The sequence below is a fragment of the Mus pahari genome, chromosome 11, assembly GCF_900095145.1.
Source record: "Mus pahari chromosome 11, PAHARI_EIJ_v1.1, whole genome shotgun sequence".
NCBI classification, from domain to species: domain Eukaryota; kingdom Metazoa; phylum Chordata; class Mammalia; order Rodentia; family Muridae; genus Mus; species Mus pahari.
The window spans coordinates 47,613,946-47,640,747 of NC_034600.1; the positions used below are offsets into that span (position 1 = coordinate 47,613,946).

A 26,802-nucleotide genomic window follows, 5' to 3' on the forward strand; every position below is an offset into this window, starting at 1 on the left:
TCCTCCTCCTCTTCCTCCTCCCCCTCCTCTTCTTCCTCTTCTTCTTCCTNTCCTCTTCCTCCTCCTCCTCCTCTTCCTCCTCCCCCTCCTCTTCTTCCTCTTCTTCTTCCTCTCCCTCATCCTCATCTTCTCTTCCTCCTTTTTCTTCTTAATTCTGTTTTTACAGTCAAGTCATTATTCCCCTCCTGCTCTGCCCTGTCCCATTCCTCCTGCCTTGTATCCAAGAGGATGCCCCCCCCCCAATCAGACCTCCCCATTCTCCCTGGGGCTGCAAGTCTCTCAAGGGTCATTTTTGAGATTATGATATAATTACATTGTTTTCCTTTCTGTTTCTTTCTTTAATACCTTTCTGTAGACACCTCCTTGTTCTTGTTCAAATTCATGACTCCCTTTTCATTATTGTTTTATACATGCATGTATATGTGCATATGTATATACTTCCTGATTTCTTAAAGATTTGAAATTGCATTTCAGATGACCCAAACAAATTTCATGAAGATTTTCTTTTTTTCTCCATATGTGTATGATTTATTGGTTGGAGTTAGGAAAGGGACAAAAGTGTAGATGAAACTGAGATTTCTATCATGATAAACAGGTACAATCCAATTTACCAATAAACACATGCATGACACCTTTCCCAGGGAGCAGCTTAAATAACAACATTTGAAGCCTCATATGGGCTCCATGGAATATAACATGAACATGATCATTAGCAATGCCCAAAGGCATGGTAGGATGGAAGAATTATTATTATTGTTGTTGTTGTTGTAAGGATTTGGCATCCCTTGCCTAGAACTCTGCTCTATATAACAGATGCTGACACTGTCATGAATCAGTCAGTATTTGTCATCCACAGCTTTCATCTAAACACAAGGTAAGGAAAGATAGCATTTTGAGGAGTTTCTTAATACGTTCCTTGTTTTAACTCTCGTATTGTCTAAAACTATTATTTTAATATCAGAGTAAAATAGTGAACTGAGAGACTGCAGAGGGGCTGGATGAGACCAATCTTTTTCTCCTGATCTTCTCTCTCTCTCTCTCTCTCTCTCTCTCTCTCTCTCTGCTTCCACACACCTCCTCTGATTCCCTTTGCTTTTAAATTCATGTTATTTTAATGTGATCATTCCAGCATATAAATATGCATTGATTTAGGCAGAATATCAGTTCCAAATCTATCAGCAAACCCTGGCAGGCCACGCCCCTCACAAGTGCACTTCGGGTGACTGGCAGACACTCGGGCTTGGAAGTCTGCCCTTTCTTTTTGCTAGATGAATATCACCACTTGAAAAGACAAATACCTATAATTCTTGTTGTGTTTGGACCCAAGTCTTCATCTAGCACACTATGATTTCATGAAAGTATAAGTCAGACTCTCAATACGTCTGACTCAGCTGTCCCTGCTTTTGTATTGAATCTAATTAATAGTATTTGATGACTGCTTGACGCATGTTGAATCTCATTGAAGAAGAAAGTAAGTAACATTTTGTAAGAGTATTGGGAGATATGGCAATCGGAAAGACAGTAGGTTACTTTATTAAAAAGAAAACTTAATTATTTGACATCCAGAAATATCAATTTAATTGAAAGCAACATCGAATACAGTAGATAAATTAAGCGTTTGATCGAAGGCTCAGATTAGTAGTATGATATGATATTAGGTTCCTTTGGAACAAATCACGGACAAATATAATGTTACTCTGTGTTAAGATAATTTATTAATATTTTTAGTTCACAATGCATGTGAAGACTCAATACTCCCGTATGATGATTATTTCAGAACACAAGGAAGTGTGTGATAAGTGGAGCACAGATTGTAACAAATTATTTAGTTTTAGTGACTTAAAAAAACAGAACATAGAAAGACAATGTTAACGAGGCTTTGCATGCTGTATGCTGGAGGCGATCATGATTTACTCCAGCTGGGAGAACACAACTGGGATGTCAGCTAAGTGTGCCTCCGAACAACTGGCCAAACTTACCAGTGGCCTGCTGCTTTCTGATGCACAGTGTTCACCCCTTGCACCCCAGGAAGCAGGCAGTGAAATTAGGAGCCTGGATCTCAGAAATCAGAAGCCTCAAGTTATTTGGGTTTTAACAGTGATACACACTCTGTCGACTAGACCAGGAATGCAACATTCTGAATTTAAAGTTCGATTGAAAAGACTTCCCAGGTTACACTTGGGTCCTCCTAGCAGTATAGCTTATTGTATAGGACAGGAAGCTTCCTTTCTGTTGTGGTTTATTTCTCATCAGTCACAGGCTCACAGGGTAAACATTGGTACTTTAAACTGAGGGGAGTGGCAACATAAAACTGAAATTGTTTCATTTCCTGTGTGTTATTTACCAATCAACAAATTTTAATGCATACAGTACTTTTGCAAAAAAATTAAAATGCATATTTACTTTTATAACTACTGAATTTCTTTCTTTCTTTCTTTCTTTCTTTCTTTCTTTCTTTCTTTCTTTCTTTCTTTCTTTCTTTCTTTCTTTCTTTCTTTCTTTTCCTTTTTGTTTTTTTCGAGACAGGGTTTCTCTGTATAGCCCTGGCTGTCCTGGAACTCACTTTGCAGACCAGGCTGGCCTCGAACTCAGAAATCTGCCTGCCTCTGCCTCCCAAGTGCTGGGATTAAAGGCGTGCGCCACCACCGCCCGCCCTGAATGAATTTTTAAGATAAGTGGAACATTTGCATTATTTATTTTGAGGTGCTTTCCCAATCCAATATATAAATATTACGGCTCAAGCATTTTCCAGTGTGCTACCCTTATATTTAGGAGACAATGTTACATCCAGTTTTGATAGCCTGGAACTTACTGATGCTTTCACTCTGCCTTAGGACTTACTATGTCCATATTATTTGGGTGACATTGGATGGTTCCACATATACAACTTTTCCAGTTAACTTATGTTCAAGTACAAGTTTGGATCTAAGGTTTTACATATCATTATCACATCTTCACCAACTGTAGTTTGGCACTATGGCATCTTGCAGGTTCCATCCAGCACAGAATCTGGCTGAAGATCGATGTGCTCAGAAGCTGCTAGTGATGACTTCCTTGCCTCTTTCTTTCCATTCTGAGTGGAGGATTGAAAGGGTTAGGTATTCCTGGCCTTCTGTGCCAAGGATTTGTTCCATCAGTGGAAGCAACATGCTGCTCTGGACAACAAAGTGTTAGATACATCACCTCTAAAATGCTGCAGGAAGAAATGGAAGTTCTCTCTGGCCATCTGGCAGGTTTTTCTAAGTACTACACTAAGGACCGAGCTCATTTCATAGCGTGTTTCAAATATTCCTAGCTGTGGCGACGATGGATCTACTGAACTGTTTGCGGTTTTTTCTAGGAAGATCTAACACCTGAAAAACTGGAAAATTCTGGACCAATCCCGACCCTAAGTGTGTACCACAACAGTAAGAAAGAACATTTGGAATTCGGTGAGTGGCCAATGTCAGCGCTCTATGGGGCCTACCAATAATATTTTAACACCCAATTTATGTTTTTATTAATTGTATAAAGCCTGAATAGTATATACAAATATGATGCCAGCCATCATTAAGAAAAGTGTCCTTCCAACGGCTCACTATGTTGTCTCATTGTTCGGTGCAATGCATGTAGCAAGTGAATATGTGAGTAGTCCCGCGTCGTTTAACACATTTAACAATGACTAACTGGAAGGAACAGTAAATACAGAATTCCTTTTTGGCGTAGTTAAGTATCACAAAGAATACATACCTGTATTTGCTATACTTTCACACTAGTAGTAACATCCTGCTTTGTTTGTGCCAGTACACATGCTGATAGTTTGTGCCAGTACACACACATCTTTGTGGTACGTCACGATGTCTCCAACATTAGCAGCCACCGGGGATTTCTCAGTTGCCTTATAGTCTTATTGGACCATTGCTTACTGGGTCACAGTTGTTCAGCACGCACTGGACTGGATATGTGAGTCAGAAGAGCCCAGTGGAAGTAACCCCCTCTACTTCAATGTGAAGTTATCCAAGAGTTCCCAATAATCTCTATTTTCTTCCATCTTATGAATAATAGTAAAACGGTTTTCTTCTGTTCTCTGACATACATAAACAGAATCAGTGATAACAGGTACCACATTGTACTCAAAACTCACTCCATCCTCCTTCAGCTGCTTTAGTGATGTAGGTTTCTGAGGTCCTGAGGGTCCTCAAGGTTTACATAACGTTCTTTTTTTTTCCCCTCTGAGGAATCTTTTTTTTCCTCATGCAGTAGGACCTCTGAAGGCTCATCTCCTAATTTTTCAGATAATCTTACTTAAATTTCCATTTCAATGAACACATCCAAAGTCAATCTACCTTATTAACAATTAGGGCTTTTAGTTCATTCTTGAGCCATAGTCTTTTTTTTTTTTTTTTAAAGATTTATTTATTTATTTATTTATTTATTTTATGTAAGTACACTGTAGCTGTCTTCAGACACTCCAGAAGAGGGAGTCAGATCTTGTTATGGATGGTTACGAGCCACCATGTGGTTGCTGGGATTTGAACTCCGGACCTTCGGAAGAGCAGTCGGGTGCTCTTACCCACTGAGCCATCTCACCAGCCCCTTGAGCCATAGTCTTAATTATTTCACCTAAGTCCTAGAGCCAGGACTTTAGCTTGTTGGAGAGCCTTCCAGCTCTGATAATCTGTGGTTTTGTTTCTGACTTGGCAACTCTGGGGATGGCCAGGCACACTTCTTTCCAGGACCTTCTTCTTCCTGAGCTGTTTAGTAAAGTAATGGCTCTGGATCAAAGGCTTAATTTCTGCCCTTAGCCACTTTCAAGGATACTAAAAAAACAGTCCCTTCCGATCACTATTTCCGCACTCAAGGATCCAAGTATGACTACTTTTAATTCCATTAAAATTCAGCGAGTGCCACAGTAAACTAGAGGGGAATTTCTTCTGAAAACTCACATTCTAATAAAAGTATACAAATGTATTTTCCTTACCAAAACTTGAATTAGGGTCTATGTAATAATATACTATCTCTTCTAGAAAATATAAAGGAAATTGTTTTAAAAATTACATTTAGGTTGATTTTTTTTCTTTTCTCTTATGCTAACTGGCCGATTTTCAATTGTAGTTATGGTTCAACATTTTTTTTTCTTCATTATGAAATGACATGAAATAAAATTCTCTTGGATGTATAATGAAGTATATAGAAAATTTTAAATGAAAATAAAGTAGAAATATACAAATTCTTCTATTGGTTGAAGATACCCTCAAACCTATAATTGCATTAAAAGCAACAATTAAAAAAAAAAACTAAATGAGAAATATTTCTGTCTTTTGTTACAAGTTTCTACCTTGGAGGAGAAACAAAAAATGTCTTACTTATTTCCTCTCATTTCAATACAATTCATCAGAAAACACTAGATGACAATATACTAATGTTGAAGCCCCAGGGCCCTGTATTTTAGAGGGCAAAATAGTGTTTTCATGAGTAAAGATCTAAAGCATGGAGCTTGCCAGATGGGGTAGTGTATACTAGAGAAAATTCGAACTGGGAGGAGAGGTATCCTTTTCGTGAGAATGGTCAGAGAAGGTGCGAGTGAGCAGAGTCCCTAAAACAAACATCTGGGCTTTTTCGGGTAGAAAGACTAGGGGCTACGTCCAGCCTTGCAACTACCAGTTCTAGGTTTTCAGAAGAGCAAGCAGCTGTGTCACACTTGAGGACGGCTTGGGGGAGAGACAGGTAGGCTGTGTAATTAGAGAGGTAATTAGGGGACACCACCAGGGCTGTAGCTTCCGCTTACTGGGGCAATCATCTCCTGATAGGATTGGGATTAGAGCGATGGCCCAGCTTTGCTCTGCCTCTGTCTTTAGACTTTGAGTTTGTGCTATAATGAGGTAATGTAAGAAGAAAAAGTTAAGGCTGAGAAGGCAGAGAAACTGGGAATGCCAGACACACTCAGTATATATAAAGTGTTAGTGACAAATAGATTCCATAAAGGACAAATAAGGTTTGTTTTTTTTTTTTTTTTTTTTCTTTTCTTTGCTAGAGTTGGTTTAGTGTGTGAGAGATTTACATTCCAGGCAGAGAACTCATTTTCTGGGTGAAAATGACCTCCATGACTTCAGTCAAACACCTTACCTTTCAAGAAAAAAAGGTCAGCCCCTGTGTAGAATTAAGGTGAAACCTGAGAAAATTCAGTGAATAGATGAATGAAACTGAGCTGTATTTGGGGTAATTGCTCGCAGCAGAGACAGAATTCTCGAACTTAAACTCTTTAACCCAGTTTAAGCATTCTACTTGGTTGATTGCCAAAAGTGTTATGGTATTTTCTTATTTAAAGTAATTTTCAATTTCTTGTCCAGACATTTTTTTTTTTTTTTTTTTGAAATTTCTCACCAAAGAGGTGGGGAGCATTAGCTTCCCAGATACAAACCTGATCAATAGGCTCTTTGTTGTTAGTGGTGACAATACCCACCCCCTCTCTCTGAGTCAATAAGTCATGAGGTTTGGCCTGCTGAGCAAAAGGTCAGAAGGAACAGTTTTAACAAGGAAATTAAAACGGAAGAGTTCAGTGTTGGCTAATTATTAACTCTTTTCCATCTTATGTCTTAATTGAACTGGTGATTAGGCATCAGGTAATTTTCAATGGCAAGAAATGAGTTTGATGAAAACAATGTTTACAAATTCTTTAAAAAAATGAAAGCATTTAGGACCGAAGGGACTTTATTCTGACAAGTTACATAGTCAGGATGGCTCTCTGTCCCATAAAAATCACATTAAAAAAAAATAGTAGTGGTTTGTCTATCCTAGATGGTTAACTGGAGACAAAAGTTGCTTTAAAAGTTTATGCTTAGTTTGAAGCGAGTTGTCTGTGGAATATAGAATGGTCCTGTACTGAGTACATTTGTGTTATCTGTACTCATTATAGAACTAATTTAATATTACACTCTAGGCTAAGGTGCAAGTCGATGATGCACATGTGTGGTAAGAATCGCTCTTACAGTGAGACTGTGGAGAGTGTCTCCGGACTGTACATGGGGATCCCTGCAGGAGTTATCTCAGAATAAAATGCAGTCTCAGCTCAGCTCAGTTCCAAGCTTTGCTCTGTTATCTTTTGAGTGAACTTGATAAGAAAGCACTCCCATCCTCTGAGGCTTCCTGTTGAATGGAGAAAGGCTTAAAAAATATCCATCTGCTTATGAATGTGCATTATTCATAATAAAATAGACAGGAAGCCTGGAACAGAGAACACAGGAGAGCCTTTTCTTTATCCCTCCAGGCCTCTCCTGGACCTGTGAATATACTACTGCATGCTGGGAGTCTCATGGAGTTCTTCTACAGGATATTCAGTTTGAGGCTGGAGAGAAATAAAAAAAAAATATTCCATTTTGATATTAGAATCTGTGCTATTAAGATTTAAATCAAACAGCATTTTACTATGGAGATCTTAATTCTTGTTTTTTTTGTTATTTTTTTGGTTTTTCGAGACAGGGTTTCTCTGTATAGCCCTGGCTGACCTGGAACTCACTCTGTAGACCAGGCTGGCCTCGAACTCAGAAATCCACCTGTCTCTGCCTCCCAAGTGCTGGGATTAAAGGCGTGCGCCACCACGCCTGGCATGGAGATCTTAATTCTTATAGTTGATAACTGATAATATAATTAAAATAGTAAAAATGTTTAAACAATTCAACATGATTATATATATGTGCACGTGTATGTGTGTGTATATGTGTGTGTGTGTGTGTGTGTGTGTGTGCATGTGTGTGTATAAAGTTAAAAGACACACAACCTCTTACATGTTGGTTGATCTTCTTAATATACAGTGGGTCTTCCTGGCTTCCTATTTATCTAATTGAACAGAGTCAGAACACTCAATTTTAAGCTACTAGTATGTCCACTATCAGACATATTTAATTGTTCCGTGTTTATTAATAAGCAAAGATGTAAAAAGCAGTGTTGAAACAGTTGTAAGAAAAACAAAACACTTTTCACATACAAGTAATATGAAAACATGCCAGTAAAATAGAATGCAGAAAGAATAGAACATTGTTGGTCCTAAAGGCTGTTTTCTCTTTTTCTCTTCAGTTCTCGAGAGATTGTGCAGTATAAAGTTGGTATCTATTGAGTCTCTGCTGTACAAATTAATTGAATAATTCTGCAAGGTGGATAGGAGAGTAAAATAAAAGGTAGAGTAAATTGTGATGTATGGAAAGCTCACCCCAAAGCCATGAAACTGCTCTACATGTGAATCTGAGTAATGTAATAACCAAATAAATTTATTCGGGAGAAGGTAAATCATAGTGCTACTAGACATGTTTAATGATTATGCAAAGAATGTAGAATTTAGGAAAATAACACGAAGTTTAATTAAATTAGCAGTCATGCAGGAGTGGCTCAAGAGAGTTAACCTCAGATTCAGAAATAATGCCTTTAAAATTTGAAGAAGTAATATGTTATAGGGGAAACAGTGAAGACTTCTGTCTACACACCAAACAATTCAGGAACTTCTAGGTACGTAGATAGTGAATGTTAATTCATTTTTGTGTGAAAAATACAAAGAAGGGCTAAGCTTTTAAATGGAGAAGCATAGAAAAGGCACAGAAGAGAGTTTTGTTTCTTTCAGGGGAAAAAGAGTATTTAAATGCACACATATTAAAATTTTTAGAAAAATGGAAATGTATTATAAATTGTCAAATCTCATTTAATAACAGGAACAGTCCATGGCCCAGGTGTTTTTTTTTTTGGGGGGGGGAGAAGTAGAACACATACATTTTACTAAAGCTCTGACAAATCTAAGAATATGCAATATATCCTTATTGTCAGTTGGAACATCTTCTGGGTATATGCCCAGGAGAGGTATTGCTGGATCTTCTGGTAGTACTATGTCCAGTTTTCTGAGGAACCACCAGACTGATTTTCAGAGTGGTTGTACAAGCTTGCAATCCCATCAGCAATGGAGGAGTGTTCCTCTTTCTCCACATCCTCGCCAGCATCTGCTGTCACCTGAATTTTTGATCTTAGCCATTCTGACTGGTGTGAGGTGGAATCTCAGGGTTGTTTTGATTTGCATTTCCCTGATGTTTAAGGATGTTGAACATTTTTTCAAGTGCTTCTCAGCCCTTTGGTATTCCTCAGTTGAGAATTCTTTGTTTAGCTCTGTACCCCATTTTTAATGGGGTTACAGAGACAAAGTTTGGAGCTAAGATGAAAGGATGGACTATCCAGAGACTGCCCCACCTGGGGATCCATCCCATAATCAGCCATCAAACACAGACACTATAGCATATGCCAGCAAGATTTTGCTGAAAGGACCCTGATATAGTGGTCTCTTGTGAGGCTATGCCAGTGCCTGGCAAATACAGAAGTGGATGCTCACAGCCAGCTATTGGATGTCATCTGGTCGGCCATCACTGGGAAGAGAGGCCCTGTGGTCATGCAAACTTTATATGCCCCAGTACAGGGGAATGCCAGGGCCAAGAAGTGGGAGTGGGTGGGTAGGGGAGCAGGGCAGGGGGAGGGTATAAGGGAATTTCAGGATAGCATTTGAAATGTAAATGAAGAAAATATCTAATAAAAAAATTGAAAAAAAAAAGAATATGCAATGTAAACAGTTACACAAAACACAAAGCCCAGTGTAATGGAAGGCAGAACAATAAAAAATGGCTCAAAGAAAACAACAAAGATAAGTGCCATCCATGTCTTTATCCCATACTGCAGTCAGTGGCTGGAGACGGCTGTGTAAAACTTAGCCCTGTATAGAAGTTACTATCAGTCATACGGTTTGAAAAAAATACAGGTAAACACGTGTGGTGGCTTGACTATGCTTGGCCTGGGGAGTGGCAGTATTAGGAGCATGGCCTTGTTGGAGTAGGTGTGTCTTTGTGTGTGTGGGCTTCAAGACCCTCATCCTAGCTGCCTGGAAGCCAGTCTACTCCTAGCAACCTCCAGATGAAGATGTAGAACTCTCGGCTCCTCCTGCACCATGCATGCCTGGGTGCTGCTATGCTCCCACCGTCTTGATGATAATGGACTGAACCTCTGAGGCTCAAAGACAGCCCCAATTAAATATTGTCCTTATAAGTGTTTCACAGCAGTAGAACCCTAAGACCTCACGGAAATCATCACAGACGTTGAAGTCTGATTTTTATCGCAGTTACTTCCCAAAGCCAATATAATTTAGAAGATCATTCCAAATACTTAAGTTTATATCCACACGTATGTGTAGCTATCACTTGTCATCAAAGAATCTTATTTTTGGAGCCAATGGAGATAATTATAGGAAGAAACAACGGCATAGAACAGCTAGAGGTGGACGGAACAGCACTAATTGATACATCTACAATACAATACTCACACCTAAGGATCAGGGAATATTACAGAAGAGGGGTTAGAAAGATTATAAAAGGCAGACCATAGGGACGTCTGTTCTGAGATAGTTCCTGGTTAGCGAAGCTATGTCCATGAATTCCAACAATATGGTTGTCCAAACAAGAGAAGATTCGGACAGAAAACATGGATGGGGAAATCTCACCTGGTCCCATCCCTCGATGAAGAGCTGCAAGTTATTTATGGTGACTGAGAAAGGGAGAGTCAGGCTTCTTCATGGATGATTTCCCAGATAAGTTATCTAATCCTAAACTGTTCAGCTCTAAACACATATAAGTATGAGCAACAGTGAATCAGCTCATCAGGTTGTATTTATGTTTATATAACAATAAAGAAAAAGAGGTCTTGAATTTGAATTTGAAGAGATTGGGGCATGTGGAGAATTTGGAGTGAGGAGAGAGAGGGAGAAGTGATGTAAAAACAGGATTTATATGTATAATTCTCAAAAACTAAATTATAAAAGACGATTATAATCTCAAGACTAAAATAAAAATAAATGAAATGATAATAAAAGAATATTTAAATATGTTTTAAATTTAATCTACTCAAATTTATTAATTTTTCATGCACTGTTTCTCTTCAGATTTGGAAGGACTTCATGGTTTTAAAGTTACATTTATGTTATGGAGCATTTTTTCCTGAGACAGGTTTCGTGATGTAACTTTGCCTAGTCTGCATGAATCTGTCCTTGAACTCACAGAGATCTAGCTGCCTTCACCTTTCCAATGCTGGGATTTAAGGCCTAAAGGCCTGTGCTACTAAGCCAGTAAAATATATACACAAATTGTATTTGATCAGATGGTCAAGAAAAACAAAGGGATCCGTTAGACCTGAGAAACTTGTTTATCCTTATTAAAAATTGAGATTATCTAATTAAACCCACAATGAGCCTATGTTTGCTTTCTTACTTCTCTTAAGCTGTAAATATTTTAATATGTTATGTTTGTCCAAGTATTCATAATGAAGAACCTCATGCAATCTAAGTAGGAATAAAGGCAGGAACATGTTTTAGAAAGTGTGTTGACAGTTACTATCAAAAGTAAATATACATATTACTGTGATTTAGTAATGCTCTTTACTTTCAATATTTTTTATCTAGATATATGTTAATATGTACACAGAGGCATTAAAAATAATACAGATTGTAAAGTTGTTTATAAAAGCATGAATGGCCAAAAAACTTCAAGTATTTATTACTATAGAAAATATTAAATATATATTGTATTTTGTGCATGTAAAATTATTTTAACTTTATATAAGATGTTAATGTAGAAATGGCACTGCTCATTACACATGTCAGAAGTTTTCTTTGCATGAAATCCATTTTATATAAATTCATATTCAAAGGTGTAATAGTTTTTATGAAATATTTTAACATTTCCTACTATTTTGTATTTAAAGTATGCTTTGCTGAGTTTAAACAGAAGGTTGATGATAGCAATCAATGTTACTTTAAGGAACAGCATGATGCTACATTTCACTTTCTTTCTTCCTCAATTTGTTACTTAGTCATTCTTCTAGCACAATTTACTGCACAGTGTATCCTTGGTTCTTTGGCTTGAACTCACACCTTTGAGTTGTAATCATAGATAGAACAGGCTTCTGGCTTCATTCTACTTCATTACCTTTCTTAGTATCAGTTTTCTGGGCTGAATAGCAAACTGTGGTAAACTAACACTTGTCAGTTTTGAACTTATTATTTTATGGGTAGTATTCCATTTGCAACCCAGATATCAGATGTCAACACTGAATGTCTTTCTCTACCACTCCCAGACTCTCCATCTCTCTCTCTTTGGTTTTTAGAGACAGGGTTTCTCTGTGTAGCCCTGCCTGTCTTGAAACTTGCTATGTGGACTTGCCTGGCCTGTAACACACAGTGACCCATACTCTTGAGTATTGGGATTAAAGCGATGCACCACCATACTCTATATACTCCTGACTTCCCATTTGCACAGCAAACATTTTACCCATTGATTCATGTCTCTATACCTGTAACACATAATTATTTCATAAGAACCTTTCTAATTATCCTTAAAAATATTTTGGCATGTTTGACTTCCGGGGGGGTAGAGGTGGGGGGAATCACAATTCAATTTGACAAATTTGGAAAGAACCATCACACTTATTAAGTATTTGAGCTATGTTTTCATTTATTTAATTACAGTATATAGGGTTTTTTGGTAAAGTTTAACTTTTTTTTTGAAATGTGTATCTCATGTTGTTCTTATTTATTAGTGAATTGTTTTCACATATATTTTTGGTTATGAAAGGAATGATTATTCTTAGTGATGCTTAGGAGAAGCACTGAAATTTTTTTTGTCATGTACAATGTATATGAACTTTCAGATATATGCTATTTTTTTATGGCTATCTACTTGATTCTTTTGAGTTTTCAGGGAGACAAGAGAATCAACTTATACAAGCCTATATGATAGAGATGCTGAGATGGGTGTCTTGTTCTGCCATCCTCTAGTGTTCGCATTAAGGGTGATGCTGGCAGATGCTTCCCAGACAGACAATCCAATTCTTCCAAGACACAGCTTCTTTGCCACCACTTTCTCCAGCAGAGTTCTTCTGACATGTCTTCAGATGTGCCCGTGTGTTTCAGCATTTGCCTGCACCCTACTAACAAGCCCATAGACCTTGAAGTTCCCCTCAGAATTTTCCAATAAGTCGTCAGATTTCAAGTCACCCATCTATCTTTTTTGTCTCATTTCACATGTGCTTGAGTTGGCTGCATGGAGGTTTTATTTTAGATTCATATTAATCTTCTGCTGCTGTCTGCAATTTGATCTTAAGCAGAGTATTAAAGGAGACAGGGGAGGTTTTTTTTAAAGCCTTACAATACTAGTATACACAGAACACCAGTCATTACAACCAATGGCAGACTCTCCTGAAATAAACTCGTCATTGATAATCTCCGATAGGTACTCAGATATCAAGTTCCTTTGAAGTATAAGACACTTCACAGATAATGTCAGCATAATTGTAATCCCCTCTCTAAGGCAACTTTAAGAACCACAGTTAGTTCAATGGATTTCAACTCAAGAGTGTTTGCAATAGAAACCTGTCAAGAGATTCCTATGGGTTCAGATCTTTAGGTCTCACTTTGTTTCTTGTTCTCATTATTCTCCTTCTTTCACTGTGTTTATTCTACCCCGGTCTTTCAAATTTTACATCTCCCCAAGGAAGCTTTTCACAGAGGGCCTACATTCTAAACAACTGTAGCTCAGCACTAGTGTGAAACCAACAGGTTGACTTTGTATATTGGTGTTAACTTTGTATAGACGGAGGTAACACACACATCATCAGTTTTAAAATTTATGTTTTAATAATTATAATGTATAAAATACTGTATACTGTCGAAGCTGTACTTGGAGCAATGAATGGCTTCTGTTTCTTTTGAGCTGGGCCTCACGTTCCATTATAAGATTTTGTTTTTATCAGCAGTTCTGTCACATTGAGCACAATGACACTCAGGAAAAGTTTACTGAAGTAACTGCCTGTTCATGATCATGAACAAGTTGAAATAGAACAAAGAAAAGGGTTTGTCAAATGAATGAATGAATGAATAATAAATAAATAAATAAATAAATAAATAAACAAACAAACTTATTAAGACAGCATTACATCCTAGGTGGTCCTTTTTTACATTATTATAAAACTTAAAATTTATGTTAAAATATACATTTTCACACTGAAAATAAAGGTATTCGGGAGGCATACAGAATGGGAAAAAGTAGAGAAATGTTTTTAGTTTAATGATAAAAAGTGGGACTGAATACTGGACCATTTGAGGGCTTTTGATTTTGTTCATCCTTGTTATCTCTGTCTCTGCCATCGAACATCATCCTCTGACCTGTGGTTTCCAAGGATCAGAATGCTATAACGCTATTTACCTATCACTGATCATAACATTTTGACCATATAAATTTATTTTGTGGGAGTGTGCTTGGATTGGCTGAAAGCAGATACTGTGTGACCTACTGTTCTCTATTCCTCCCTCAGCTTCTCTGAAAACTCATGAAGTTTCTTGTTCTTGCTTCTCTTGTTTCTTGGCTTCATTACAGATTTCAGGTTTTCCCTGAGAACAAAACAGAACAAAACCCAAAGCAATTGGCCTCACCTGTTTTTTTCATTTTGAGCCACAGGTTGGCACTCTGACAAAGATTCTCTTCCCGGAAGTGTCTCCTCTCTCCCATGCGACCTTAGCAAACAGTAAATCAGAGGATCTATCTATGTCTTGGCAGGGTGAGCTTGGCTTTGAAGAGACTGTGGGCATAGAGGTAATGCTTGCTGGTATCTTGAACAGATGTTCTGGGCTGCTTATAGTCTCGAAACTCTTCAGACTTCCAAGATGCCCTGCTGAGTGAATGGTAACTTTGGCAGCACATTTTGCTTCCATTAGCTAATCCAGTGGGTTGGGGAGACACCAAGGGAACTAGAGAAATCTGAGAACGCTGTCCTCAGCATCAGTCGCACGTGGTAAACTTCACCAGAGAATACTTCATGGCATTCTGACTGGATTACAAGCTATCTCGACCTCTGAGCATGGTGTTGCTGAACACGGTGCGGCATATTTATCTCTCTGTGTGGTTATTGATTGTATAACTTATCTTAAAAGAAAGGTCATCTTAGGCCACTTATCTCTTACACATTTTTTTCTATCTTTCTAACAGGGGTGGCCAATACATTTGCTCACATGTGTGTTGATGTTAGTGGAACCCCAGGAGGGAACCCCATTCCTGTTTAAGGAGCTGTGTGAGAATAAACAGGATAAGTAGAAGGAGGTCAGTTGCCTGTCCCTAGGTACAGATTCTTAATCTGAAAAGCTCCAGGCAGCTGATTATCCAGGGCTTCAAAGATCTGTTTGCTCCTTGGGTGCCCCTCCCCGCCCCCATCTTTCATCCCCCCCCCCCGTTGTCTTCTTGCTTCTCTGCTCTGTCCTTCTGTCCCTCTTTTCCACGACATGCCTTTTTCAGCGTGTCTCCTTGATTTTATGTTCACCTAGCTTTACAAGTGGATTGATAATGTGCAGAATTAACCTGACCCCCTTTCTCTATTTGCAACATCATTCCAACAGGCGTTCAGTGTCTCCGGTGTTTTAGGCGGAGTTTTGTTCTGAATTAACGCAACTTGCTAGTTCAGCGCTCTCTCTCTCTCTCTCTCTCTCTCTCTCTCTCTCTCTCCTTCCTCCCTCCCTCCCTCCCTCTCTCCCTCTCTCCATTTCCCCACCTCTGTCGTTTCCCTCCTCCCCTTTTCCTCCCCCTCGTTCCCTTTTCTCCCCTCCCACTTTTGCAAACCCACATCCAGAGAGCCTCCCTCCACACGTACAAATACGCGTCCGGGGCGGGCTCCGGAGTTCAATGTCACGCTGGGCAGAAGTGGCACAGGAGAGCGGCGGGGCGAGCGCGGGTAGCGGCGGTCTGCGGCCGGCAGGGGGCAGCCGAGGGGCGGCGCTGGCGCGCGGGTGCCGAGCGGAGGAGCCTCGCCCCGCGCCCGCAGCCTCAGCCTCAGCACCAGGCGCGGCGGAGCCGGGAGCGCGGCGGAGCCGTCAGCGCAGCCACTGAGGGCAGCGGCGGCGGCGGGAGCCAGGCGCGCAGCGGAGCAGCGGGCGGGCGGGAAGCAGTAGCCGCCGCCGCCGCCGCTGCCGCCGCGACGGGCAGCCGGGCTCGCGGGCAGCCGGCTCCGGCCCCTGTCCCTCGGCTTCGAGCCCCCGGCGGCGAGTCTGGAGCCCGCGCCGTCGCCGGTCGCGTCCTCCGGGCATGGAAGGCGGCGGCAAGCCCAACTCCGCGTCCAACAGCCGCGACGATGGCAACAGCGTCTTCCCCTCCAAGGCGCCCACGACGGGGCCGGTGGCGGCCGACAAGCGCCTGGGGACCCCGCCGGGGGGCGGCGCGGCCGGAAAGGAACATGGCAACTCCGTGTGCTTCAAGGTGGACGGCGGCGGAGGAGAGGAGCCGGCGGGCAGCTTCGAGGATGCCGAGGGGCCCCGGCGGCAGTATGGTTTCATGCAGAGGCAGTTCACCTCCATGCTGCAGCCTGGGGTCAACAAATTCTCCCTCCGCATGTTCGGGAGCCAGAAGGCGGTGGAGAAGGAGCAGGAAAGGGTTAAAACTGCAGGCTTCTGGATTATCCATCCGTACAGTGACTTCAGGTGAGGACTCCCTGGAGCCGCCCCACCCTGCTCCCCCTGATGCGCCCTCCAGCATCCTATCCTGCCGCTGGGAAGGGGCGCCCCGGGGATTCACAGTGGGGGTGCGGGACAGGCGGGGCGGCGATGCTGGAGGCTTCTACTTAGACTGGCCATACTCCACTCTTCCAACTAGTTTCCACCGACGACGGGTTTAGGGCAGGGAGTTTCTTCTTCCCGGAGCACCAGGAAGGCTCTTCTCCTTTGCCTGGTGAACTTTGGGGACAACAGAGGAGGGGAGAAGGCCACCATGACCCGTGGACGGGAGGTAGTTAAGTTGCACTAGGGAAACTTTTAGTTTGGTAGTGTTAGGATGAGGCAGGTATCCTTGCTAAACGCAGTTCCCCAAAGGAATGAAAGAAAGATGCTTCTGGGATCCCGGAGATGAGGAAACTGGAGACAGTGACTCACAGGTCCTAGCTGTTCCTGCCACTCTCGCCCCTGGGAGTGTTAGTCTGTTGTTCTTAGGCTTATAGGCACCCCTGTCACCACTGAATTTCTCCAGATCAGTGGCTGGCAGGCACAGGAAGGGCACTTGCGCTTGGGTAGTCAGTCTCTGACTCGAGGTTTCAGCGGAGCGGGCGCTGCCCCACTGGGCAAGAACTTGACTGGAAGCCTCCAGTTCCCGAAACAGAGGCGGGGGAGAGGGGTCGTTTCCAGAGCCCCCTTCCTGAAACAGAGCGACACCCGCTCTTGACCTTGACTACAAATCCATTTCAGAAATGCCTTTCCAGTTTCCCAGCATGGGAAGAAGGGCAGCAGAGCTGTCAGCAGGGGAAAATTAATATATGTTTCCTGATCTTATTTGTGGCTCGAGTATTCATTTGGTTAATAAGCATGTTTAGAGACTGACAAATGAAGGTCGTGAAGCAGATCCTCTTATTACTGCGACACGCTCCTGAACACAGGCAGAGCTTCCTTCTAAAAATCCCAAACTGGTAACTCGAGGTGATATTCACTTGTTTATTTCATTCGTTCGAACTAGGGGAAGCGACCACAGCAGCAACAACAACAATAACAAAAACAACAACAACAACAACAACAACGAAAGGGGTCTATGTGAACACTGAGTATATGCATAGGCTTTCGGTAAACTGTAAGCAAACGTAGCAATAAAAAAACATTACTTCCAGTAGCGTTTAGAAACTAACTGAAATTGCCATTCCCTGCTTGCAAGGGAGGGAGCTGTCCACAGTTCTGAATCAAGCTAACTGTGGAATATAGCCCAACAAAGCTTAGGTTGAAGACTGTCCATCTTCCCTGAGGTATTTATCGTCTCAAAAATCAGCAGTCTCTATTCCTTGTCACAGAGTGGATGGGTTTTAGGAAAGATTTAATCTAAAAATGCTTATTTGGAAAAACACATAGGAAAATCTTACTGAAGGACTTAACACTAGCTAATGCCATTTATTGTCTGCAACTGAGTCTGATTGATGTACAGGCTAAAACAGCTTCCCAAGTAATACAACGTGTTTCCTCTGTGAGGAAGATACTTTCGGAAGCAAACTCATAGATGGTCTTGCTCTATCTAAGGCAAGTTAGTGTTGTTACAAAATTTCAAAAGTGGGAATCAGAATCGAGTTTCAATATCATCTCTTTTTTGATTCCTGCATGGAAATGTAATGTAAATAATACTATAATTTTTAAAAAAACAATTGCAAGAAAATAGTCAACAATCTTAATACAAAAACTAGTGATATTAAAATTATGACATTCAGTGATAACGTTCACAAAAGTGCTTAAAGGTTTTCTTTTTCTTTTTTCTTTTTTTTTTTTACTTGATATCATCTTTAACTAAATGTTTCGAAATGATTCTTTTATATGTTCATCAATGGAAAAATGATGAAGCTTTTCAAAATAGTAGCATGTGGCAGATGATTAAACCTTCCTCATTTGTTTTTTTGTTTGTTTGTTTGTTTTCTAACATATATAGAGACTTTTCATGAGCAAGAATTGTATGCCCAATCTGTGGATCAGTGAAACTAAGGGAGCCTACATATTTCCCCAAGACCTGGAGAGACATAGCAAATCCTGTACAAAGGTGGGAAGTGAAAGCGATGATTCAGTCTCATCCTGCACTTTTCAGAGAGGGCCGATGACTAAGAAGTGAGCTTATATACAGACAAGCTCCAGCATGATTTGGGGGACTTGATTTCCCTTGCATATATGGAAAAAGGAAGCAATAAACTAAATAGCCATTATTACTTAAAATTTAGGATAGAATATATTTGAAACAATTGAAACTTAGAATTTCTGTACGTATGTGTTTCCTAAGGAGATCATGGCCACCCTGTACTTACTGTACCTATTTGGGTTCAGAAGACATTGTTTAATTGGCATCTTTCCATACTCACAGTACCCACTTGGAAGCACTTCTAAACCCTATGACATGCCAAGATAATGTAGTTGTTAAAACCACAACTGAAACCTGGCAAAACTCCAGCAACTTTTTCTTTTTTTCACAAAGGTGCAAACAATGTTCAAGTGACCGTTTTCGATCTGCTCATCACAGCCCTTTCCAGAGGAAGATACTCTAAGGGAAATGTTTTGCTGAAATTACTAGAATGTCAAGCTTAGGTTCATTAGACAACCAACAGAGAAAGGAACATGTAAGAGTATATACACTTCCATGAAAGGGTTTGGCTCTGGAAAGTTGAAAGAATCCACTTTGCTTGTTGCTTTCATAAGTGTCCGTGAGGCCAGGAGTGTTTAATCTGTTTGTTGCTCACTCTCACGATGCTGAATACAGCATGACTTCCCCTTTCTCCAGGAAATGCCATGGTTTTTAACATTGTGCCTAATATTCTGGTGCCCATTTCAAGATGACTTCTAAGGCTGGAGCCTTTCTCCCAGCCTTTTAGGCAGTGGTTCTCAACTTTTGGGTAGTGATGCCCAATGGCAATCCTCGGTCTCCAAAAATATTTGCGTTAAGATTCATAACAGTTGCATAATTAAGTTTGGAAGTGGCAATGAAAATAATCTTATGGCTGGGGGTCACTACAACATGAACATCTGTATCAAAGGGTTGCAGCATTAGGAAGGTTAAGGAACACTGGGCTAGGGCGAGAGCTGTGTTCCTGACGACACTTTCTGATGACTAGCTAGTGCCTCTTTTACCCACCACAGTCCGAGTGTGCTACTTTTGTGTCTGGCAGGTTGGAGTCTCCCACTTTGAGTGTAACTAGGGCAGAGGCTCTGTGTTTCCCTTCCTTCTCAGGCAAGGATGATGGTAGGAGTCTTCAGGGAGCAAAGAAGAGCCCAGTGTTATTAACGTTGTAAGAAATCATGGGAAGAAGCTAGGAAATGTGATATTTTTTTCCCTGTGTTATTTAATTATCAAGACTAGGGAAAATATTGGAAGGTACTTTTTTTTTCTTAAATTTTTAACTTTCTTTTGAGTGGGGTTATGTGTCCCCCCTGCTTCTCTTCTTTCTGTCTTTCTGTCTCTGTCTGTCTGCTTCTGTCTTTTTCCATCTGTCTGCCTGTCTCTCTGTCTGTCTGTCTGTCTGTCTGCCTGCCTGCCTGCGTGTGTGTGTGTGTGTGTGTGTGCACACACGCGTGCATGTGCAGATATGTGTATGACAGTCTGGTTGTAGGATGTCTCCCTCAATTACTCTCCACTTTGTTGCAGATATCTTAACAAGAGCGTTTACACAGGTGTGGAGTTTTACAGTGAAGGGATGGATTCAGCCTTTTCGAAATTTGTGCTAACAGTGCACATTTAATTTTAAGGTTAAGTATGAATATTTTGAGATAAACAGTAGGGATTATGCATTTAATAGTTAAATGATAATTTTGATCCATTTCAATAACTACATGATAAGTGAGATCTCACTGCCAGTTGTCAGTTATGATATTAAAGTGTGATGGAAAGTGATATTAAAGTGAGAATGCTTCTGTGGATGATTTATTTTGTGTGTGTGTGTGTGTGTGTGTGTGTGTGTGTGTGTGTGTATGTGTGTGTGTGTGTATGTGTGTGTGTTGTATTTGTGTATTGCTAAGGGTCAAACTCCGGGACATGAATATGCTAGCCAAGTTACCACTATATTTCCTCTACTAAGATGAGTGATTTCTCTGTGAGAGCAATGTACCTTGGGAAAAATTTGTTACCTATTTGTTATTTGAATAACAAAATTTACATATATTACAAAAGCATGTTATTTATTAATATCATTATGTGTCCAGTTAACTGTACTGAACTTCACTGTATCTTCCTGATTAAAAACCACCTTTTCCTAATTCTGCAGTTACCTTGTTGGTTAGTGTTTATACAGTGGGTGTTTTGATCTATGGAGATGCCAGCTGACATTGTGCCCTTCCTTGTGGGGTGGGGAGGCTTGCGTTGTGACTTCTGTTTTTCCTTATCAGTGTAGAAACCATGGTCAGTCTACCCTGCTTTAACTACTCAAATCTTTTGGGGAATTGAGACAGAGTCACTTTCTGAAGATATCACCACCTCAGCACTTCACGGGTGCAGGTGACCTCTGATGTTAGAGGTCACTGACATGCTCATTAGAGAAGGGAGCCCTTCAACCTCATGCCCCAGTCCAACAGAAAGAGACCATTTATTTCCAGGTGCTCCTTACAAGAAAATAATGCAACCTTCTGGAGTTTAAGGTCTAATTAGCTTATTCTAACAATAACTTTGAGCTGGATGCACGCTGCATTCTCTAGCAATATGTTTATTTTTTCCCATATCAACTGAGCCAGAATAAGCCATAAAGATTTTTTCTATGTTAAGTGATTTTTTTTTTTTTTGAGACAGGGTTTCTCTGTGAAGCCCTGGCTGTCCTGGAACTCACTCTGGAGACCAGGCTGGCCTCGAACTCAGAAATCCAGGAATTAAAGGCATGCGCCACCACTACCCTGCAAGTGAATATTTTTATATCTTCAAATTTGATTATGTTTTCTATAATGATTGTAGCAGTGGTATGCCCAATTTAAAAGAAAAATTTAAAGGGAATCTTAAGCTATTAGTTTATTAAGGTACACCTTTACAATATTTTATTACTTAAAGTTTTAGTTAACGTTTGGGTATTAAAGGCATATAATATATATTGTAGAGATATAAATATTTCAGTTGTAGTAAGTCAAATATTATACTTTTCATTTTTCCTGAATAAGTTTTAATTTAAGACTGCTTTCGAGGACTTGCTATAAATCAAGAAACAGGTACGTACCCTATACCAACCATATTTATTTATTACCTGCATATTACAAAGACATATTGTTTATTAATTCAATATGGGTTCAGTTAACTATGCTTAATTCAGCTGTATCTGCTAGATCAAAAACCACCAACTAACGTATCATCACCAGTGGGACACCACTTAAATAGGATCTATAATTCAGCATACTTACACGCAATGAATCTATCTCCCACTATGAGCATGACACCCACAAAATGCCCTTCATATACATTTCGTGTGATCACTTTTCTATTCAGGGCAGACTGTCTATGTGCTCAGATAATTAATCTCATAGTTTAGCAATACATATTGGACTTAGTGTGGACCCTTTCAAAAATAAACCAATATTTGAAAGAATATTAGCATTAAGTATATGCATTAATGTATAGAAAGTACATGAAGTAGAAATACAAGAAGAACATGGAATATTTTTAGGGTTAATGATAAAATTTTTGCTCTTAGTCTTTGTAAATGCATTCCAGACTGTGAATTATGCTGATGCCATATCTTAGGAGAAAAGGCGGGGCACTAGTATTGAAGTAACATCCTCATATGTTAGAAAAAAATTTTCATATTGTCTAAGTAATTTTCTTCTAAAACTACCTTTCTTTTATAGGAATTGATTTTAAATTATAATTTTTCTTTATATTTGAGAATCTCATGCATATATACAATGAAATACAATCATAATCACCCTCCATTTTCCTTCTCCAACTTGTCCAAATCCCACTCAACATATGTTCTTCCCGACACCCCACTCTTCCTCCTTTCTCTCTTTGTCCTTCCAAGTCTAATTTGTGCTGCCCAGATGTATATGGGAATTTAATGACTGCTTACCACTGGTTTTCCAGAAGTGAAAACCAAAGCATCCATAGAGCAAACCTTTACAATCTCTTACCTCCCCGGCCTCTCCTTTTCTTTTCCTGATAAAAGTATGCAAATATAATGCAAACTATACAATATACATACCTATATAGATTGATATCTAGAAAGGTATAGATATATACTTAAAAGACATATATTATATATACATATATTTGTCTTTAATTATATTTCTCTGATATTTAAAATTTGACTTTGACTGAAGGTAAATGAATTTCATGACCCTTTCATGTTTATTAGTTAATACTATCATAATATTCTTTTTACGCTAAGTGTTTATGCTTTAAACTTACATCTTGGCAATCTTATATGCATGGTTCTTATTTCATTTTCAAGACTTGTGTAAGTGCAAAAACAAAGGCAAAACCATAAAGCTAATCACACACAAATTTAGCAACTATTTGCCCATTTTGGATTTCCAGATTTGCCTGGAATATTTAGGAATTATAACCAGTGCTTTAGCCAACATGTTTTTGTATTTTATTATATTCTTCACAAGGTTCATAGAAAAGAGTTACTAGTTATAGGCATTTTGCAATACTTTTTTTTTTTTATCAATTAATACTGACACCAGTTAAGAAATTCCTTAAAACAATAAAAATAATACAATCTCCCTGAAACTGACATTCCTGTTAAAATACAGACAGGCTATTTTACAACAGAAACTAAAAACCACTGCTCAGACCTACCATCTTCTAGAGATGAAAATTGTCTTAAATTGTAAACTGATTAATGCTTTAATTCTCATGTTTTGTATTTCTAATGTGTTTTTCTTTAAACTTTATTCTATGAGAATTACATATAGTATATTTTTATCATATTGTTTCCTGCCCTCCAACTCCTTTTAGGTCCTCTCTTCCTCTACCCACCAAACTACATGTTCCCCCCTCCCTCCCTCCCTCCAATAAAAGAAAAAGAAAAGAAAATAGCCACTAAAATCTCTGTTAGTATTGAAAAAATGCACACAGTGGCTACTCTTTCCTTTTATATGGTCTTCGATGACATTTTAACAGTGTTTGGAGACATAATATATGCTATATACTTTGCCAATTCAAGCATTTAAACATTTTCATTATATTATCATAGTTGTGTGCCCATCAACACAATCACTTTTTAGGACATTTTTTCACCCTAAGAGGAAACTTCATGTCCATTAGTGCTCATGTTTCGGTCTTCTCTTACATTCCCACCTTCCCCCCGCCCCCCCCCCGCAGTCAACAAGCAATCAGCAATCTACATTGTGTTGAAAGGTTTGCTGAACTTATCCTAGAAATGTCTTATCAATTGGATCACATAATATTTAGTGGGTTTTTTTCCCTGGCTTCTTTGACATGACCATGTAGCTCTTCAAGGCTCACATAGCACCTTTAATGCATTATTTTTAATATTTTTTTGGCTGCATACTGTTGATCATATAGATGTGGTACCTTTAATTTATCTATCCATGTGTTGATAGACATAAGTTTTTTTGTAATGCTCAGTAGTACTGATAAGAGTAATCTTGTATTATTTTTAAGATTTTTTGGCTGCATACTGTTGATCGTATAGATGTGGTACCTTTAATTTATCTATCCATGGGTAGATAGACATAAGGTTTTTGTATTGCTCAGTAGTACTGATATGAGTTATCTTGCATTTTACATGTTTTTGCTAAGTGTTATAGTTTCATTTCTCTTAAGGGTAAAATTGCTTGGTCAGTGTAATAACTTTCAATATAAATTTACTGGATGAATAGCAAAGGGTCCAATCTTTGTAGTATCAAGGCATGATGAATTTTTGAGTCAGCAAATTCAGAAAACGGCATTAAAACCTCTGGGTTCCTCCACAATAGGACCTGGTCTCTTGTCTCCCTGTTATTTGCAACTTGAGGCCCAAGGCACTGCATTGGCTTCCCAGGGTAAAAAGGAATAGATAAAGATGTAGAAAGATGAAGTGGCATGAACATGATGACAGAGACAGATAGTGAGAATTGCGCCAAGGATTCAGATCTGTTTGAATCTTAATTCTGTCATTTCAACCCTCAACCAATAGGAAACGAGCTGCCAGCATAAATAATTCTCTAAACTTTCAGAGAAACATGATTAATTGAAACTCATCATTCATCCTTCCTCCTTCTTGACATGGCTACAAAATAATATGAAAATATGAGTGTAGACCAGTAGAATGGAGAAACAGAGGATAATAAGAAACCTGGAAGTACTCTGGGAAATAGAGGAAGACAGTGTTTCACATTCACAGTTATCCGTCCCCTGAATCTCAGAAGAGGTAGAGACTTGAACTGGTTTATAGTAATTCTGGGAAAGCCAGGCTGCAAACAGACTAGACGACAGTTGCCTTACTGAATGCAGAACTCTCAGTGCTAGGTCTAGCTTGCTTGGAGTCAAGGCAGGGACCTAGAGACATGACAGAATCTTGTTTATTAGCCCCACATGTGTACATAGAGGCTATCTTTTTTGTTATTTGTTTGTTTTGTTTTTTAGTAGAACATTGTTTAATAGTTGAGAGCAAAAACATTGCCAAAAATTTCACTCTAGTTTCAACTATGAAAGAGAATGACTAAATCAAGTAGAAAAATAAGATCCAAAGGACAGAAAGAGAAATCAGGGGAAGGAAAAATGACAACACTACAAACACACGGTATTCTCAGTAGATATTACTTCTGTACAGTAATAGTAGTAGTTTCTTTTGTTTGTTTGTTTTGTTTGGCTTTTTTTTTTCTATAATATTAAGCATTGCTCTTGGGAACAGGAAAATGGCTCAGCAGTTAGGAACACTGGCTGCTCTTGAAGAAGATGGGAGTTTAGTTCTCAGAATCCACATATGACTCACAACCATCTGTAATTCTATTTCCTGGGGATCTAAAACTTTCTTTTGGCCTGCACAGGCAACAGCCCTGCATGCGGTGTATATACATCCATACATGAAAAACACTCACGCAGGAAATTATTGTAAGACAAATTTTAAAAGAAATAACTGAAAGAATGAATTTATTAAGAGGCTCTCAGAATTAAGGCAATTAGGAAAAACAAGGTAGAAGATGTAAAATAATGTTTGAAAATGTAGAATTAACTCTTAAAATTAAAATGTACCCAAAGAAACCCGAGAATAGAAATATGAAGCTAGTAAAGACGGTGCTCTGGAACTTGGAATTTGTAGAACAAAATCATCCACAAGACCGTGCTTTTCTTCCAAAATTGTTAGTTAATTTGCTCCAGAAAAACTAGGAGCTAGGCAAAAACCTGTGGAGACATGCAAGTTGCAAGTTTCGATGTGAGACCTCACAAGGAGCTTTGAAAGAAAGAACTAGGAATATGCCTGAGTCATAGAGAAGACAGTCAGACTAAGCCAGGATGGAAAACAGAGAGAAACTGAGAACGAAAACATGAAGTCAGCATTTGAAAAGATATTATAGACATTCTACACGTTGTGAAAAATACTAGTTATACAAATATCTGTAAAGTAATAAAATGTGAGCTATTACACAGGACCCTTATTCATTCCGGGGTGAGCTTAACGTCTGTAAAGCCATGAAAAAATAAAACAAAAAACAAACAAACAAAGAAAAAACAAATTTGCCTTGCTCAGCAAGTCAGTAATACCTGTCATAATTTAATTGAAAATTATGGGCCAGTTATTTGAGAGGGCAGTAGAAAGGTAAATGTGGGTTGGTGTGCTGAAAGGAAGCTACATTTTCAACTTCTATATTTGGAAGCGAACATGGTTTAGAGTCAATAAATTGATTTCTCTTTGAAATAGGAGTTAAATGCTAAAAGGAGCAGGGTGGTTCAGTTTGGGAAGCAGGCATGAACAACAGCAGGAATGGGGCAGAGCTTGCATGTTCTGAGACTCTTAAATCTAGCTTACTTGAAAAAAAAAACTATGTGGGGGGAACTAATGTTTTGAGGCAATTATTTGGGTTTAAAGTATTATTGGCTGAGAGTTTCAGTGTCTTCGATTACAAAATGAGAAGTATAACACATGGATTTTTGGGGTTTGGAAGAAGATATATAGTTTTGTCTATGTATACATATACTATACGTGGCTTATGTGTGTATATTTAGGATTGGAAGATTATGCTGGGCATTTAACACCTCTCAAGTTTAGTTTTTATTAGAAAGGTAAAGTTAAAAAGAATTGTAGCAGCCAGGCATGGTGGCGCACACCTTTAATCCCAGCACTCGGGAG

The 26,802-nt window shown here is 39.2% G+C and overlaps 1 protein-coding gene across 1 annotated transcript in view; it reads left to right on the plus strand.

The window, feature by feature from the left end:
• The first annotated feature begins 16,054 nt into the window (after positions 1-16,054).
• Positions 16,055-26,802, plus strand: part of Hcn1 (hyperpolarization activated cyclic nucleotide gated potassium channel 1) — a 356,122-nt gene continuing 345,374 nt past the window's right edge. Inside the window, exon 1 of the mRNA XM_021208583.2 lies at positions 16,055-16,510. Within this exon, the coding sequence (XP_021064242.1) occupies positions 16,119-16,510 (392 nt within the window). The 5' untranslated portion in view covers positions 16,055-16,118. The remainder of the gene's footprint in view (positions 16,511-26,802) is intronic.